Genomic DNA, 20,214 nt, shown 5'->3' with positions numbered 1-20,214 from the left:
TATTTTCTCCCATCAACAAAGAGAGCTCCATAAGCTAATTGGAATTCCCACCACAAAACATATTTAGTGTTTGTTGCCTGCCTGATGACCTTCTAGGTACCACAAAGGAGCTTACAGTGTGAACATGCTGACATTTTGACTTGACTTGATTAATGAGCAGCTGTACTAATCTGGATGGTGGCAAGCTGTCATAGAGAGAACCCTGGGCAGACGATACAGAACCTGATTTTTGCCCCATTTTTGCTGGGCGAATTCAAGGCTATATCACACAAACGAAATGTTTAACATCACTCGTGGCTACTACAAGTCCTGATCTGCTTCCTCCAGTTTCTAAGAGAACAATGAAATGTGTACAACCAGGTCATTATTCTGATACTGAGTCATCTCAAAAGCAGTTGATTTTTAAAACCAGTTTTTGGGTTTTAGTCCATGTTGAATACGGTCTTACAATTTGAAAACTTTAAATTAAACCATGTTTAAGAACCATAAAACAGCTATATAAGCAACAGCATGGAGATCCCAAAAAGTCAGTCACATGCTTGTTATCAGAGTTAGGAATATTCCCCCAGAAAAACCAAACTCGTATTTCTACAAGTGCAGCATAGAAACTACACACTTTCTAGGCTAAGGAACCTAACGATACACTCCGTATGGAGAAAATGTAGAAAGACCTGTCATACATGTTAGCTGATGTGAGCCTCACACCACTGCTTCGTGGGCAGGGAAGAAATCATCCCACTGTACAGATGAAAAAAGTAAGGTTCAGAATGAGTGAGTGATTTTTCTAGACCACAGAGTTAGTAAGTGGTGAAGTCTAAATTCTGCTCCTTAGACTGTCAGGCATTCTTTCAAAAACATATTTTTGAAATGTGCCAGGCACTCAAGGCAAGCAGACCACGGTTCCTGACCTCACCGTGTAGGAGCCAGACATGAAAATAAATCATTGCAATTCAGTGTCATATGCTATAAGTCCTAGACATGATGGTATCACAATCCCTCCTGGAGGTTTTTACTCTGAGCCACATCTCTTATGAGGGATAATTTATTGCCATAATTTGGGGAATAGGAAACAAAATGTGAGTAAGCAAACAAAATATTGAACATTTCAATAATTATATCATTGGGTTTTTCAAATCCCATAGGAGAAAAAGACATGAAAGAAGAGAAAGGCAAGAGTAAGCTTCAAATGATTGTTTAGGCAGCAGAATTATCTGGGTTTAGCTGGAAATTTCCTACAAGCTGGCATGGTGCATGTGTTATATCTCTGGAAATAAAATTTTGCAGTCGTTGGTGGCAGGGAGGAGGCTGGCTAAAGGATCCCTGGCACACAAGCAGAGGACAAGAGTGGACGCTCTTGTGTTTGCTCCCCCACTGTGGCCCTCAGATGGGCTGGAAGATTCTGCAGCACTAATACTCTTAAGGAAAGCTCATTGCAGCTCAGAGATGATTGACAATGTATCTGTGAGGTAGCAGATGACAATTCAAACTGCCAAACAACATGCTTTTAAAAACAGACAGAAAAAATCCATTAAATTAACTGTGATGCTAAGAAGATACATTGACTTTTACACACATCACCTGAGTTTGCTGTTCTATTCAGTAATTTTCTCTCCAGATAAAGAAAATGAAAGGTAAATTCATTGATCTCTCCTATATAATCTTTTTTTTTATCCTCGCCCGAGGATATTTTTTCATTTATCTTCAGCTAGAGCGGGAGGGAGAAAAAGAAAGGGAGAAAGAGAGAGAGAAACACTGACGTGAGAAAGACACATCGACTGGCTGCCACCCGCACAACCCCAACCGGGGCCGGGGACGAACTGCAACTGAGGTACATGCACCTTAGCGAGAATTGAACCCAGGACTCCCCAGTCCACAGCCAATGCTCTAACTGCTGAGCCAAACTGGCCAGGACTCTCCTATATAATCTTAATAATAGATTTACCTTCCTATTCCTTTTGTGTTTTATTTATGACACCTGGAATTTTAAGCATCAAAAGTAGAAATAAAAAAATTCACCTGGTACAGAAGCTGAGAATTAATAGTCACAGAGTAGTACAAAAGGGCATTGACCTGGAAGTGGTCTAGTCCCTGTAGTGTACCACTGTATTCCATCGAGTCCATATGGAAACATAAAGATATGACTAGTGTTGTTTTATTTGGGGGAAATTCTATAAAAGTTGGTGATATTTTCATTGTTACTTATTAAGAACCCCAAGTAGATGCTGTGATCTTGAGATAGCACCTTTAATGACACGTGTCTATAGATAAATATTTTATAATTGCTCTAATCTGTCTATACATATTTATATGTATATTAGATAAATATGCATTTCTCTATACATATTTAACTACTCGTTCAGAAATAGCACAGAGAATAGAATTTTACTCGAACTATGTCTCTGATCACACCTGTATCAAACATAAGTAGGCATTCAGTTTAGGAGCAACTGCCTAGTTAGTCATTAAAATGCATAAAAGTAGACTAAACTGTGGGGAAATCATTCAAGCAGCATGGGGAAAGGAAAATCCAGTGTCTTTAGTTCTTAGTTTCTTACTTTGAGTGATGCCATCTCATGAACTGCCACTGTCCTCTAACGCCCCCTCCCCCCTTCACCCCAACCACAGGCCCTCTGCAGGCAGCTTGGGAAATACACATCGAAATGAAGGGTCCTGGCTGCACATACTCGCCACGTGAGCTTATTCAAAATTAGTTCCGCTTTCTGAGGCTCACTTTCTTCATCTGAAATATAAGGTGGTTGAACTAAATGACTTTGAAGGGTTATTGTTCTCCTACTTCCTGGTGGGAGCTTTGGCCACTTGAACAAATAGTCCCTTTGTCACCGCCACTTTCCAAGGAGGACAGGGTCGTGGAGAGGAGGGGACTTGTGGGCCACCGGGCAATCCTGAAGGATGCTGAAGCACTTGCCGAGGGCAGTAGCCTCCCTCCCAAGGAGCAGGACCGCATTCAGGATTTTCCACAGGGCTGAATGACTCTGTCACTTATACAGTTAATAACCACAATCAAATCAGAATCGTGCGCCAGCCTCTTCTCTCCAACCACCCTCCTGAAAACAAACAAACAAAACAAAAACAAGATATCCGGTTAAAATGAGAATCAAGGACAATCAGAAGCAGCTCAAGGAGAGGGTGGTGGCCAATCCCCAAATACCCCAAGTTTATGTGTAATCAGTGTGTAGAATGAACTGCTATACAGTACAGCTTCAGGGTAGATCCACCTGTCCACTCTAGCACACCCCACCTGATGACCTTCCATGTACTTCTTTTAAGAGAAAAAGGGAAACTATAAAATGAAGGTATGTCTTGACTACTAAGAGACCAGCCTTAGCCCCAGACGGACACATGTCACCTTGATCACTATGAGGGACTTACTTGACACTTCTGAAAATTAACACCGCCTTGTTCTTTGACACCCAAAGATTACCTCTCAAGAGGCTGCTATTTCCAAAATCCTGCCTTCTATCTCAAAAAAAGAATTCCCCAAGCACAGGGACTGAGCTAATAAACTTGAATTGTCACCAGTCCATGGCCATTCATTATTCTAAAGCATCCTGGGACAAATAACATTATGGTTCTTTGCTAGGCTCATTCAAATCCATATCTTTCTACATATCCTTTAATAGCCTCACAAAGATGGTCTGAAAATCACCTAGTAATATGTTGTAATAACCCTACTGTCATGCTCGGACAATGATTGCCCACTACACAGCATAACAAAGACAAAAGCACTTTGTGACCAGCAAGGATATAAGCAAATATAAAGATGCAATATGCACACATATATGCTCAATTCAAGTACTTATACATATCTGTTTATAGTACTTGTACACATATTAGTCACTGCTTGCTTGTACCTCTGTTAACACAGCTTTCGTAATGTGCTAGCCTTCGCTGGATTAGGTAAATCTTCTAAATCACATTTTCTATTTTGAGTTGAAATTGTGCAAAATTGATCTTCCTCAGTGGACTTCCCCTAGAGATATTAGTTTGGGATTAATTTTTTTACTCAGAATTCAGAACCTCATAGGAAGATTCTAAAATCCTCCTACCTGGGGAGGGGAAGGGGAGGGGAACTCTTGAGAAGCTATTGGAAAACCAATTCCATTTTATACACTCAATTTCAAAAGCCATAGTAGATATGAAATATTCTGCAGTCAGGGGGAGGAAAGAAGATTTCATGAGGTTCTGCTGTGACTTATCAAGGGAGGGAATGTTTATGCTTATAAGATAGCCTCTGCAACAGTCCTCACTGCTGAACAGCACTTCAAGCCATTGCCAGCATTGACACTGCCTCTCAGAGAAAACTCTGAGTCACTTTTCCACTGATTGGGGTGGGTGTGCACTGCCTGAGCCTCAGTGTCAAGTACCTGTTTGGGAAGAGCTGGCTAGGATTAAAATACCAGATGGGCCATGGAACACAGAAATGCTCACTGATGATCAGGTTGCTGGAGATTGATACTTTGGTGTTATTAACACAGTATACAACCAACTTAGGCTCTCTCTACCAACCAGTACAGGATTTATTTAAAAGACTTTTGGTTTATTTGATTTATTTTATTTTTATTTTAGGTTAAAAAGTTTCCTTTGAAAATATACTCTTAATATTAAGGAGAAAGAATATTTTGTTTAAATTTGAATCATGTTTATGAGGTCTATTATAGGTTTATTCTAGGACAATTTTGTGCTTGACTATTTAGAAAACACTTATTTTAAAATATTAGTCAATTAAATGTATTGTAAGTAATCAAGTTATTTATAAACTTTTTAAATCAAATGTGAGAAAATGTAAAATTTGCCTCGAAGATTTCCTCTGTATTAGTTCTTCCTAAAGGTCAGAAATACATTGACTAAATTTCTAAAGACGGGGTGAGGTAGGGGAGGAATTGCTTGTGTTTAAACTAACAGTCAATCCATATGTCAACAAAATCCAAATAGTAAAAGTCAATCCTAATGATGGCCCTGAGCAATTTTCATAATTGGGTTTTCATCATCTGTGACCCATTGATGGTGCTTCCGGTAGTGTGTGGAGGTGCAATTTTTTAAAGAGTAGGGAAAGATGTTAATGGGCTCTGGATTATGTTTTTGTTAGTCCTATCAAGACTCTTCAAGTGCTTTAGGACTGTGAGCTGTACTCTCAGTGTCTGTAACTGCCAAACCTCTACTTCATAAGTCAAAACAGAGAAGTTCCTGGGTAGACCTCACACTCAAGTTGCCGTGTTTTACGCGGCCCTTAGAAAATGCCTCTGCTGCCAAATCCTTCTGTAGACGGAAAATTAAATCCAAAGAAACTACGACTTGAAGATATTAAGTGACTTTCCAAAGGGCACAAAATAAAAGTCTGAAGAGGGCATATAGGCTTCCTCCATCTTACAACTCACCAGTTCTAGGATATTGAAGTGAGCTGATCTTTGCTGATTGTTCTGTGAAGGTCTTTTACTATGAAAGTTAAGTTTGAAATGCAATGTTTTCATCATAGATTTTTTTTCTCAATTTTCTTAGCTAGTTTGGAGAAAGGGAACTGCAATATCCCAAAAATTAGACCTGCACTATTGCAATAAAACAAAACACTTATGATCCAAAACACCTTTCCATCATTAAATTATTAAGAAGGCACTCTCTTAGTTCATTTGTTTTGCTGCCTGTGATGTTTTCTCCCTTTGCATATACTCTGCTTAAATGCAAATACTATGTAGATTCTTTTTGTTTTTTCTTTCTGCTCTACTTTCTGCCTTTTTACCTCCTATTAAAATGCTCTTATCTGAGCTTTCTGAAATTTGAGAAAATATGAACCTTTTTATTAATTTGTTCAGTCTTTGCTCAGATATTATCATTATTATATTAATCTGATTTTTTCATTGTTTTTGTCTATGTTTATATTTCATTGAACTGTGTTTTATCCCATTTTCATTATTTTGTAGAGTTAATAACATAATCTTATATGTTATTAATATATTTTACTGAAGAACTCTTAAGAACATTTTGGTTCAGGTCTACATGAAGTAAAAATCAGTTATTTTATTCTCTGATACGATAATTGTCAATAGAATTTGTATGAAAAAGAGATCAGAAGCTATCCCAAGTCATTGGTGGGAGAGTACTGAGTGGTTGGACCATGAAACTGAGCCAACAAATGAATTATAGCTTATTTTTATTTTTCCCCCCAATGTTTTGTTGTTGTTGTTAATCATCACCCACAGATATTTTTTTCCATTGACTTCTAGAGAAAATGAAAGGGAAGGAAAGAGGAGGACAAAGAGAAAGAGAGAAACATCGATGTGAGAAAGACATATTGATTGGTTGCCTTCCGAGTGCACCTGGACAGGGCGGGGATGGAACCTGCAACCCAGATGAATGCCCTTGACCAAGACTCAAACCTGTGACCCTTCGGTTTGTGAGCTGACACTGTAACCACTGAGCCACACTGGCCAGGGCCCCAATTCTTTCTTAAAAGAATTTGAGGAACTTAAATGCTAAATGGACTACATTTCTACTGAGGCTGTGGATTACAAAGAGATGGCTGTTTTAAGCTAAATGTTACTGCTCTTTTTATGCTGACAGCTACAATTTGTGCTTAAAAAAAATAGTGATCTCTAAATAGAGATTAGAAAAATCTGAAAGGTCTTTAAATTGACATTGTCCTCTCTGACATTGTCATCTATTACACTCTAACCAGTAGACTTGTTCTACTAAATGATAGAAAACTTATAAAATTAGTGGTCTATTGTAAAAAAAGACAAAATACACACTTGGTTAAATGTTTCACCTTTCAACCAGTTGTTCTAATACATTACAGTTACTGCCTCAGCATGTGGATTCTGAGGAATCTTGATATTCTGAAAACCTAATGCAGGCACTTAAAACTTGCCTTGAGCAAGTCCATAGGGATATTAATTCAAAGTGAATCCCCTAAGAATACCACTTTCACACTAGTGGTATAAACTAAACAGAGAATTGAGCAGTTCTCTAGATCCTTAAGGCAAGTGAAAAATTAAAAATTCATTAATCAGTTTGATTGAGGCTGAGGTACAGTATTTTAAGAAGAATACCTCCAAGTTAAAAAAAAAAATTATATCCCTTGTGGAGAAAAAAGGAATAGGGGGTATATAGTTCACCAAAAAGAAACCATCATTTCTCTTGAGAAAAAGTAAAGAAGGGGTGGGGTGCAGGGGAGGAGAAAGAATTAGGAATTGGATGCAACCCCCTCTAGTGCTATATATAGCTAAGTCTCAGCTTTCTCACCTGGGTACAGTTGGGCCACGGGTGCTCTTGGTAATAACACTGAAAGCAGCAGTTTTTAAAGATACACTCAACTCTCCCCACTCCCTGGATGTGGGATTCTAATGAAATCACCCGTGCAATCCGGGGCTGTCTGAGACACTGTAGCCTTTGGAGAGCGCCATTTGCTGAAATGTCTAGTGAGAGCTAAAATAAGCCCCTTTGGTGGGAAAAACCTGCTGAGTGGTTGAAATCAGAGCTGCAGAAGGTCACTTGCTATTTTAGTAGTTGCAAGTGGGTCCTCATTTTATAACATTCCAGTTACAAACAAGAAGTTGTCACCTTGCTCGTCAATTTACTTATTTTTCACTGAAATAAGCAGATGTTGCCTCTTTGCTACATGAAAGTAGGTAATTTGGATGACTTGTTTTCAAACTTTGCCTAACTATGTGGATCAATACGTAAGAAAAGTTATCATGTGCATATATCTTTAAGCTTTACTTCAAAATATAATTTTTATGTTGTCGAATGATTCACCTTTAAAACGCCATTTACCGGCGTGAACTTTATTATATGCATCTCAACCATCTGTAAATGCCTTAAGGGGGATTTCCTTCCTACTTATTTGATTTATTCAATAGATCACAGTGAAGATTGATGAGGATGGGGGAGGGTGTAAAGTCCCTTACAGTCTCCTAGCATAGAGACCCAACTAACTTCCAGAACTCTTTAGATACATCCATTTGAAAATGGAGGAAGGAAGTTAGTTTCAGCCCCAGGGTCCTATAATTTCTGCACATACTATTGGAAATTACCATCGATTTTATTCCAGTTTTCCCTTCAAAAATTTAATTTCTCTCTTCTTAGAATTGCCATATTTGTAAGTGGATTTAAGATTAACCCTAAGTGGATTTAAGATTACCATTCTAAAGAAGTGAGATCATTTATAAAATCTAAAATATTTTTAAATTTGTTTTTATCAAAAATGATAAATCAGCCCTGGCCAGTGTGGCTCAGTGGATTGAGCATCATCCCATGCACCAGAAGGGCTCCAGTTCGATACCTAGTCAGGGCAAAGGTACGTGCCCAGGTTGTGGTCTCAATCCCCAGTAGAGGGTGTGCAGGAGACAGCTGGTCGATGTTTTTCTCTCTCTCTCTCCCTCTCCTTTCCTCTCTAAAAGCATATTTTTAAAAAGATAAATCATAACAGGGATGTAAAGCCCGCATAGGAAAGGTAGTGAATAATATTGTAATAACCCTGTATGGTATCAGATGGGTACTGGAATATCAGGGGGAACACTTTGTAAGGTATACGATTGTCTAACCATTGTGCTATACACCTGAAACAAATAGAAAATACTAATGAAAAAAATTATAAAGCATATTTGTCCATATCAATTCTTTTTAAACCTCTTTATTAAGATATTAATTGACATATGGAAAGCTGTATATATTAAATGTATGCGATTCACTGAGTTTGGTGATAACTATATACCCATGAAGCTATCACCACCCTCCATGCCATAAACATACCCCTACATTTCTGGGATGATTCTTTCACCTGAAGCCCCCCTTGTCATTTCTATCTCATAAAGAATGTTACTTAACACATAAAGTTCCAAATTTTATTAATTGGTTATAAGTCTTGGGTTCCAATAAGCCTTTCTTCAAGAAAAGTATCAGGGTCAAAGCCTAAAAACAGAACAACAATTTTATTTTTTAGAAGTTATATAGATTTATATGGGGAAATAGAAGAGAAAGTGAAAACAAGCTATTGTTCATGAAATTACTAAATAGAAAATAAGAATCATGGACTTTATATTAACCTGTAATTACACACCCAATTTTTCCTTGCCAGCATCAATATTTAAATTTTTATCTCATCGTGATGGAAAGAAGTGACTGGACTGAGTATGTACAATTATGTTTCTCAGTCCTTGATATAATTTTATTAACTGTCAAAGCAGCCCATATACTCTTAGTGAGTTGGACAAACCTCTGCCTCACCGAACATACCTACAGAATCTTAACTACTAAGATGTTAACTGCATTTTATTTTCCACTTAAGAAATGTCTAGTCTCATCCCGGGTTTTAGGAAGAGCAGAGTGTGGGTCCATGGGCATCACCTCTGCAGGTGGTAGAATTTCCCATTAGTCAGTCACGTGGGCCATGTTCCTGTTGGACCCATTGTCCCAGCACGGTGCATGCGGACTCCAACATGTGCCTCCAGAAGCCCAAGTCAAAGAATCCGACAAACACTGGGCTCTGAGAGCAACTGCAATCCAAGTCGGGGGACCGGATGAAGGGTATGTGATTGCCCAGAAAGATTCCATATCCTCTGCTCTTTTACCTCAGTCCTTTTGTCTGGACTTTCTCATGTGGTTGGTCCCTGGAGATGATAGCGTTTACTATTACCTTTTCTATTTCTCCAGGCAAGGACTCTTGAAAGTTCCTTTGGCTCCCAGCAGGAACTTTGCATACTGCGTTCATTGTCTCTCCCTTTGTCCCTTCTTTTTAAATCTCTCTCCCCTTTTCACCACTGCAGACTCTCGGTTCAAGTAAACTGTCTTCTCTGTTGTGCATCTTTCAAATCTACAGAACGAGACCTCAGGCCTTGTTCCTAGGGGACCCAGTGTAACTTTACTTGCGGTTTATTGACCTGAGCTTTGAGAGGGTCAAGTCGGGATTCTGCACAAGTCGGGTTTTTGTCCTTGGCTCCCTCTGCACTGCAGACTCACAGGGGAAGCGGAGAGGGACTGTGTCTGCAACCGTGTCTGAGCTTTTGTTGATATTTACAAGTCTTATGTCAAAAAGAGATTTGCCCTTTATTTCTCTCCACAAGAGTATGAAAAATAATTGTGCATGTTTAATGTTTGACTTCAAAGCCATTCTGAGTGCTCAGGCTTTAAAATCATTAAAGGGAGGCTCTATCTAAGCTTTCTAAAGTCCTTTGGGAAATAAAGCAGAAAATGGAAGGATGGATGGATGGACATTTTCAACATTATTTTTACTAACTCAACATTGGCTAAGCACCTACAATATTGAATGTCCTCTGTCTCTCTCCCCTTCTCTCCTTTGCAGATACTGTGCCTCCTCCTTCAGAATTATCTTGAGTCCAACCCCTCCACTCACCTCTGTCGTTCTTACCTTGTCCAGAACCTTCTCAGATCTCAGTTGAATTTTCACAACAGCCTGATGAATCTCACATACTCTCTAATTCCATCTCCTCTTCTCTGCCATGACCAGGATCAGCTTTCTAGAACAAAACCCCGACCATACCACTCCCCTGCTTCACAGCTTCCACAAGCTCCCAGATGCCTACGAGATAAAATCCAAATGCCTTTCTCAGCTCTTCTGTCTCTAGTCACAATTTCCATCCCTAGTCTTGTATCTCCTTATCTCTTCCACACACCCTATGCTGCAAACACTAGAGACTTCTTGCTAGAAAAGACTCAATTTCAAAGCACCCTTTGCCAGCTCTGTAAAAATGGGTCCAGAGTCACTCACTCTGAACCTCATATTTTTCCTCAGTAAAAGGGAAATTGATTCTAAAAGGCAGGGACTGTAAAGATGTGAGATATACTGTTAAAGTCGCCAAGGCTGGAGCCAGTTTTTCTTTTTTTTTTTCTTTTTTTATCCTCACCGGAGGACATTCCTCCATTCTTTGTTCAGACAGAACTGGAGGGGGAGAGAGGGAGAGAGAGAGAGAGAGAGAAACATCGACGTGAAAGGGACACATAGAGTGGCTGCCACCCACACGACCAACCAGGGCCGGGGACAAACTGCAACCGAGGTACATGCCCTTAGCAGGAACTGAACCCAGGCCTCTCTGGACCGCAGGCCGATGCTCTAACCGCTAAGCCAAACCGGCCAGGGCTGGAGCCAGTTTTTCTGTCTGTGCCTTTGTAATGTCATTCCCTCTACCTAAGGTTAATCTTGCTCTTTCTCATGGGACAAACTTCTACTCGGACCAGGTCAACCAGCATCTTCTCCGTGGTTATTTTTCTGCCTCCCCCAGACTGAGTTAGCCACTTTCTTCCTGGGACCCCACAATAACTCAGGGCATTTATTACATCATGCTATGATACGGTATTATTGTAAGATCCTGAAAAGAAAGTCTTTTCAAATATCTGTGCCTTAATCTGGCTTATAAGTGTTTCTCAAACATCGTTTGTTGACTGAATATATGAAGGCACTAGTTCTTGAAGAGCTCACAATCTTGACGAGCATGGAACAAACAGAATCCACACAAATGACCAGTCTGAGTCTGACTAGATTAAGCGTTTCATTGGAGGTAGAATCAAAGTGCAATGGTAGCTGACCCTTCTACCTGAGGACACAGAGAAGCAAGGAAACCTGCACCAGGAATGGATATCTGAGCTGAGTCCCAAAGCATGCCCGATGCCCGTGAATTTAACTTCCAATTTTGCTTAACCTTCCCGCCTATTTATTATGCCCATTCTTTTTTTTTCTTTTTTTTTTTTATCCTCACCCGAGTATATATATTTGTTTGCATTTATCTTCAGATAGAGCAGGAAGGAGAGAGGGAGGAAGAGAGAGACACATCGATTGGTTGCCACCCACACAACCCCAACTGGGACCAGGGCGAACTGCAACTGAGGCACGTGCCCTTAGCAGAAACCGAACCCGGGACTCTCAGGCCCGCAGGCCGACGCTCTAACCGCTAAGCCAAACTGGCCAGGGCTATTATGCCAATTCTTTTCATACCCTATAAAGCCCTAAGCTTTGGTGGCAGAAAACTAGAGAATTCTAAAACTTTGGCCAACAGTTCCCAGGATGTGTCATAAAGGAACAGATAGTTCTTCATAATGCAATTTTGAGCAACAATTGCAGTTTTGCTTATAAACCCTGCAGCTTGTAAATCACTGACAGATCAGCATGTCTTTGAAGATGAAAACAAACTACACCAAGAAGATAAAGGTTTGAAAACGACATAGTCATAAAACTCTCTGTTTTCATTCTATACCTACTGAGGAATAGATATGTGTTTTTTAGATTCTAAATAATTAGGTTGCCCAAGTGAAATAGAAAAACGATGAACCATGACATACCAATCCATTTTAATATGAAGTATGGGGTAGTTCCTGTCCTTTTTTACAACGTAGGAGGGTAGTCAATAAAACTTTGGATATAGGAATTTTTAAAGAAACTCTTTTATAAGATAATAAGCAATGGAAGTCTGGAAGTGCTCAGTGTTGAATCCAATAGATCATAACTATATTCTTCCGTTAACATTTGCAGCACCTCTGCAGCCACAACTTTACAGTTCTGATTGAAAAACTCTAGTAAATATTGAAATATCTTCCTTCAGTGTAGCAGTGATTCCAAAATTAAAGCTCTCTGCTTTTTTCCCATTGGAGTCCTCACCCTGCTTCCCCAGTGACAAGCTATAAAAAAATGTCCTAATAATGGAAATCCCTTTATTTAGTGTTTATAATTGCCAGGCAATGGGCTGTATGAGATTGGGGGGGTGGGGGGAGTTCAATAGAAGTTTAATAAGCTTACGTTTTTAATTCTCTGCATCACTAAAACTCAATTTATTTCCCACCATATATTCCAGAATCTTAGCAAGGTAAAAAGAAGCTATCTAAGTACTGCTTTGAAAGTTATCTTGGAGAAATAAAAAATGGCTATTTAGAAAAAAAACTGTCATAGAAGAAATTACACTTGAAATGGCACAACCTGAAACATAAGAAAAATTCCATTTTTGTGTGAGCCAAGAACAATCATCAGGCTGAAAATCAGAGAATTCATAGCAGGTTTTTAAGGAGAACTCCTTTGTCTGTTCTATCACGCAATTTCATACATCCAAACCCAGAATTATTAGTATTTAAGATATAATACCAAATACAACTCATTTGGGATTATGTTCGATACTACCTTTTTTATGACTAGAATCATTTTCTCTTTTTTAACTCTTTTAAAGAAAAATTATATCATATAAAAATTAGAGCCCTGGCCAGTTTTGCTCAGTGGTTAGAGCATCAGCCCATGGACCAGAGAGACTCGGGTTCAGTTCCCACTAAGGGCACGTACCTCAGTTGCAGTTTGTCCCCGGCCCCAGTTGGAGTCGTGTAGGTGGCAGCCAGTCGATGTGTCTCGCTCACATCGATGTTTCTCTCTCTCTTTCTCTCTCTCTCCCTCCCACCCTATCTGATGATAAATGCAAAAATATCCTCGGGTGAGGATAAAAAAAATTAGAAAGGAGGATATAATGCCCCCATGACCCAACTTCAATAATTATCAGCTCATGAGTTCTATTATTTTAATTATAATCCTTCTCTTGTTATTAATTATATAAGCTATCTACATGGTTCCAAAGTCAAATCTACAAAAACAATATCATCAGAGAAGTCTTGCTTTTATTCCTTTCCCTCTGTTCTTCTTCCTCTATAGAAAACTTTATTTTATAGAAAATTTTTTTTATTTATTGTTCAATCTTCCCCTTTTTAAAAGATGAGCAAATACATTTATATTTTAATTTCTCCTTTCTGAGATAAACAGGGGGGGTCTATGATTTTCAAATATTTTAAAGTCTTTGGAGTTTAAATGTCAAGACTGTTAGCGGAATTTTAAGCCAAAAGTAAGAGACATGGTAATTTGTATTTATTTTTAAAATAACTAATTATTTGAGCACTTTACAGCTTCTAAGATCCAGGTGTGTGATCAATCAGAGAAGGAAAAGACAGTAAATTTTGATTAAAAGACTGAGAATTGAAAATAAGCAATAAGGAGTTTGAAGATTTTAAAATCAATAGTAGTTTGAAAAACACTCTAGTACAGTTGGAGTACCTCCAAAAGGCATTCCTATAGTAAACACATTAGGAGCAGGTTTCTTTGAGCAGAGCGGGATTTCATTTACAAGCCCTCAAATTGATTGATACTCTCTCCCATAGATCGAATTGCACAGAACATCATTAAGTCCCATTTGGAGACATGTCAATACACCATGGAGGAGCTACACCAGCTGGCGTGGCAGACCCACACCTATGAAGAAATTAAAGCGTATCAAAGCAAGGTACTGTGGAAAACTACAGGAACGATGTTCTGTAGTTTCTACTTCTGGCCTTCTCAACTTCAGAAGTACTGACATGTTAGGATGGACAATTTTTGCTGTGCATTGTCACATGTTTAGCAGCATCCCTGGTCTCTACCCACTAGATGCCAGTAGCACCCACCTCACACGCAATTATGACAATCAAAATGTCTTTGAGGTTGAGATCCTCAGTTATAAGATCTACCAATCAATGCAATTTTAATAAAATGTATAAATGTGCCTGTGTCTAAATATATGATTACAACATATATTGGAACAATTAAATCTCACCACTTTTACATAAATATGAAGACAAAAGCGTAGGTATGGTCAATGAAAACCAGAATTAACGCAGTTGGATTTATGTTTCCCATTCCAAAGTAAATAACCCAGAGATCAAAATACATTTCTGGGATTATATACTACTTAAGAGAGCCATTTGATTTGATATCTTTTCCCTTGACATTTATTTTATACCCCCCATAAAAATATCTGTAAGTTCTGGGAAAAGAGCACAAAATAAAAATATTGCAAGTTCAGTGTTCATCAGTCCATCAGGCACACATGAAAATAACCTTACAAAAGCCTGTGAATAAAGTCGGTATTCCTCAGTGTAAGAGTTTGTTCTTACAAAATGGACTAAGGGCTTGAGTTTATTTAGGTGAGGTGATGGAGGAAAAGGAGGAGGAAAGAGTAAGGAAACTATTAAAAAAAACAATCTTTACATGCTATTGCAATGTTTCTATGATTCTAGCCTCAATACTTTGATAATTGTGGTGTATCAAGGTTCAAACAGGTCAAAACAAGATCTTAGAAAATAATGTCCACCTTTTTTAAAGGAATCTGGTGAATTCTCACCGTGGTCCCTCGGTGACAGGTAAGCACAGTAGGGCATCCCTGAGTATTTCATTGGTTCTCCAAGTCGTTCTTTGCTCCACATACATCCTGTCCTTTCTCTCTTGAAGTCCAGGGAAGCACTGTGGCAGCAATGTGCCATCCAGATCACTCACGCCATCCAATATGTGGTCGAGTTTGCAAAGAGGATAACAGGCTTCATGGAACTCTGTCAAAATGATCAGATTCTACTGCTGAAGTCAGGTAAGCAAGGAGAAGTTTCATGAGGTGAGCCTATTTTAGACCAGGATGTGGTCGACCCTGAGCTTTGTGTTGGTTCTAGAAAATCCTCCTTCCAACTTGTATCTCATTTTTGCCACCCACACTGTCAGTCAACTCCCAAAGGAACCTCTCAGCAATAAAAATGCCCTGATACTCATTCAGTTCCCCCTTTGAAGTCAAATACAATTTTGCTTATTGAAAGTAGAGCTATTAATTGCGAAGGTTGAGATACCCAGCTTGACAGGCAGTGCAAGTAATTAGCGTGTCAAGGTGGCTGAATTGCTGAGCTGGCTCTGAAATGTACTACTTGCCTTCTGTTGGGGAGTGGGGGTAGAAATCCAGGCTAGCTGAGCTCTGCCTCTGTGGTCATTTCCAATCATTTTAATGAGGATAGCCTGCAGCCAGAATTCACCGGGAGCAACGCCACTGTGCTCTCCTCTGTCCCTCCCCCTTCTCTCACACAGACTCTAACACACACACAATTAAGAAGTAGCTCAAGAAACTACACATAATTGACTTTGCAGACACAATTACCCAAACAGAAAAAAAAACAAAAGACAAAAAAACATTTGTCCTTCTTGGCCCTATGTGAAAATAGAAGATTTTCACTATGGTGTGTATGTTAACTTTCATAGTCCTAAGCCAGAGCAATAATAATAATATAGTCCTCTCTCCATAATAGCATACATATATGTTTATGTTTACCTATGACATCTCATTTAATCTTGTGAGGTCAGTATTATTTCCAGTTTATAGACGAGGCAGTGAAGATTCCGAGAAGCGAGAGCTGTGTTCACTATCACGAAGCCAATGTACAGCAGGGCTGGCGTTTGAACTTGGGCCACGTGGAATCCTAAGTTATTCTCAGTTACTGCTGTTTCTCGACCAAATGATATAGGTGACTGTATCAAACTTTAACTTGATGTATCAGTTACCTGTTGCTGGGTAAAAACAACCCCAAAACTAGTTCAAACAACAATAATCATTTATTTTGCTCCCAAAGCTACAATTTGAGCAAGGCTCAGCAGGGATGGCTTGTCTTGCTCACTGAGGCAACTTGGTGGGGAGTAGGGGGTGTCCACTTTCAAAATGGCTCACTCACGTGGCTGGCAATTTGTGCTGGTTGACAGCCCAGAAGTCAGCCACGGCTCTGGGCTGGGGGCCGCAGCTCTTATCCACGTGAGCCTCTCCACAGACTGCTTGGCCTTTCTCACAGCATAGTCACTAGGTTTCAAAAGCTAGCATTCCCAGAGAACAAGGCAGAAGTACAGAGCATTTTTATGACTTAGCTTCAGAAGGTACACGTGTTATTATTACCTGAGGCAGTCATGAAAGCCCACCTGGGTTCAAGGGCAGGAGACCTGACTCTACTTCTTGATGGGGGAGTGGTAAGGTTCTAGAAAAGCATGTGGAATGGAGGATATTTTTGTGACTTTCTTTGAAAATTAATGCCCTCCACACTTGATATGTGACCTTGAGCTAACCTCTCTGGATGAAAGTTTTGTCGTTTGTAAAGTAAAGAGATGACTAGAAATAATGAATGCTACAGTTGGAATTACATTTGCTGCATCAGGAGCTTGCTGACTGTCTTGAGTTCTGGGCATCGTCTGAGGCCTGTGGAATCCGAATCTCCTAGAGGGAAACCCGGTTCATTGTATGTCTAACTAAGTCTCAGGTATAACCAGTCCGTGGACTGACATCTGGGAACCATTGGACCATACAATCTTTATCACCACTGCCTGCTGTGATAGAAAAGGCAGAGTACTTAACCTCTCCTGTAACTCATCCATTGAAAGGGGCTAATAAAACTTACATGACATGGTAGTGTAAGGAGCAAATAAACAAATGCATGTCAGGGGCCAACAAAAGTGCTTTCCACATCGTAGAGGCTCAATAAATGGTACCTTTTGTTTTTGCCAGAAGAGCACTGCTTCAATCAATATGTGCACATCCCTCCGATGTGTAAGCCCCATTCTGGGTGACATCTGAGGGGCAGCAAAGAGAAAGCCGCAGAGCAAAAGAAATAAAACACAGACATAAATAAAAAGTAGCAGCATTAGAAAAGCATCACGGGTGCCCCAGGCTACACCACGAGTGTGGCCAAATTACCCATGCAGTGCCCTCGTGCAAATGTGTGGCTTCTGAGTCTGGCTGTCACCTTCCAAGGCTTTGTGGGGGAAATGCCATTTCTCCAAAATGTGGAGAAACTGTGCAGCAATAGCTCCTTAGGATGTCCATAAATGTCCAGGGGAAAAAACAAAGGTAGTTAAACTAAGTCATTCAAAAAATATTAATTAAGCACCTGCCAGGCACCAGAGACTTTTTTAGCCGTGGAAATACATGAGTGCATAAAATCACCACGGCTGCCCATGGCTGCAGACCTGCCCTGTCCTCACTGGGCTAACAGTGACATCAGGCACAGTTAGGTCCCTCAGGGTTGAACAAACTTCCTCATAGCAGGGCTTCTCCAAGCCTTTGATCTGTGACCGTTCAGACTCATTCCTTCTACGACCCATTTCTCTCCGGAGATAAATAATATTCAGCGTTTTGCCAAAATTTATTTGACCAAGAAACCCTTATTTCAAAGAACATCCATGAGGGAGTCTTTATATAAAGTCATCATGTGCTAAAATATACATGGAGTGTGTCAAAAACAGAAGCAAATAGCTAATTTTCCCAACATCAAAACTTCTACAAAAGTTCACAGATCGGCTCGCCTGCTGCAAAGCTGCTTTTCTGGGTCATTCACCATCACATGTGAATTCAAGAGCTGAAACTAACTTTAATATTAGTCAAAAATAGAAAGAAAGATACTTTTTGAAAAATGTTTCTTCCTTCCATTTTAGCCACCTCTAAAGTGTATTTTATCTTTAATTCTTCACATAAGCATCAAGAGAGCTTTATTTCTAAAATAGGTGTTTTTTTACTTGGAAAAGAATCTTGAAGGATTTCTGTATGTGTGTGTCTATATGTGTCTGTGTGCATGTTTCAAAGTTCTTAAAAGTCTCTTAACCTATATGCAGTCATAACTTCTTTATACATAGTTGTTGTGTTGTTTTTGTTTGTTTGTTTGCTTTTTGTTTTTACTCATAGGTTGCTTGGAAGTGGTTTTAGTGAGAATGTGCCGTGCCTTCAACCCATTAAACAACACTGTTCTGTTTGAAGGAAAATATGGAGGCATGCAGATGTTCAAAGCCTTAGGTAAGTTTACCTTTGATGATGACACAATTTTATTAGCTACCCTCAGTTTCTCTACTCAGCTTGAAGTTGGCAAGTGAAATACCTTGATTATTTAATGTGAACTAGTATCTCACTTTCTATAAGGGTTGGACTAGGTGAGCCTCTAGTTTATCTAACTCTTCAGATCTTATCACTGTGCATCCATATATATATGAAAGGAAGGAGAGAACCATGGACTCTACTGAGACTGACCAGGACTCGTTCGTAAATCAATGAAGACTGTTTCTAAAAGGTCTGGGATGCATTATAGGTCATTCTTTGTAGAGTCAGCTTTTCTTTTACCTTCTTATTTACTGCTCCAAAAAGTGTGTTGTGTAGACCACTGATGATCCATGGAGTAACCTCTTACATTTTTTATGTTAACTCATGATCTTTAGTTAAGATACTTACAAGAGCCCTGGCCAGTTTGGCTCAGCGGTTAGAGCCCATGGACTGGAGAGTCCCGGGTTCGGGACATGTATCTTGGCACGTACCTTGGTTGCAGTTTGTCCCGGGCCCCAGTTGGGGTTGTGTAGGTGGCAACCACTCGATGTGTCTCTCTCACATCGATGTTTCTCTCTCTCTCTTCCCCACTCTCTCCCTCCTGCTCTATCTGAAGAGAAATGCAAAAATGTCCTCGGGTGAGGATAAAAAAAATTAAATTAAAATTTTTTTAAAGGTACTCACAAGAGGAGCCATTAGTTTCTCACTCAGAGAAGTGACTCTCTCCCTATTAACTCATGAAGTCTGGGACCACAGATAGAGTGGGTGTTGAACTGCCCAAAATGATCCCCAGACCAGGCTCGTGGGAGGGCATGATCAGAGTCAGTCTCTGGAAGTCTGTGCATCACTCACAACTAGTCACCAGTGCACAGCATGGATAAGAAGACGTGAGCAAAGATGGGCTAATGCCAGGAAAGGTTTTAACGATTGACAGTACCATTTGTTCCATATCCTGCCCACAGACATCCAAGAAGGCCACTGCCCTTTGACCCTTTGTGCTGTTAGGTGATACTGTAGCCAACAGGACATCGGGGTTGGCAGTGTTTCCTTCTGCAGTTGATACACATCCATATCATCTCCAAGGCTAGATTTTCAAGAAAGGAGGAAAAGCCTTGGCAAGCAACGTGGGGATATTTCCAGCTTCATAAAAAAAACATTTACCAAGGATCAGTGTAGGGATGAAGAATTATTTTGCCAAAATTCACAGTGGCTAAGCAACTGACCTGTAAATCATTCATTAGAAGGTAAAAACAAATGAATGCTTTTTCCTCAATCAATTTTCCAAGGAGGTTAGCAAATTGAAAGATACCTCATCTCTGTTCTACTGGTTTTTAACATTGAGGTCAGGTTCAAGTGCCATCAAGATTGCTAGTCTTCAACCCCTTATACACAATGTTTTAGGTTTTCTATGAATGTCACCTCTTTACTAAAGGATCTTAAATCACTCATTTAAATTTTTTTAGTTGAAACTACTTTCAAACTTATACCATTAGATTCGGGCTATGCATTCCCACTTGGATATTACAATTGACACACACCATTTCCATCCGCCCTTCACTGGTAATATTAACTTTCATTACCTGGT

At 39.6% G+C, this 20,214-nt stretch overlaps 1 protein-coding gene across 2 annotated transcripts in view; it reads left to right on the top strand.

Moving 5' to 3' along the window:
• Positions 1-20,214, top strand: part of RORB (RAR related orphan receptor B) — a 192,416-nt gene that overhangs the window by 153,815 nt on the left and 18,387 nt on the right. For both annotated transcript variants that reach the window (XM_036261145.1, XM_036261144.1), the window contains exons 5-7: positions 14,152-14,273; positions 15,257-15,389; positions 18,501-18,608. In XM_036261145.1, coding sequence (XP_036117038.1) covers positions 14,152-14,273; positions 15,257-15,389; positions 18,501-18,608 — 363 coding nt within the window. The remainder of the gene's footprint in view (positions 1-14,151; positions 14,274-15,256; positions 15,390-18,500; positions 18,609-20,214) is intronic.

Source organism: Molossus molossus, unplaced genomic scaffold (assembly GCF_014108415.1).
Source record: "Molossus molossus isolate mMolMol1 unplaced genomic scaffold, mMolMol1.p scaffold_m16_p_14, whole genome shotgun sequence".
NCBI classification, from domain to species: Eukaryota; Metazoa; Chordata; class Mammalia; order Chiroptera; family Molossidae; genus Molossus; species Molossus molossus.
This window is presented reverse-complemented; position numbering and strand designations above follow the sequence as displayed.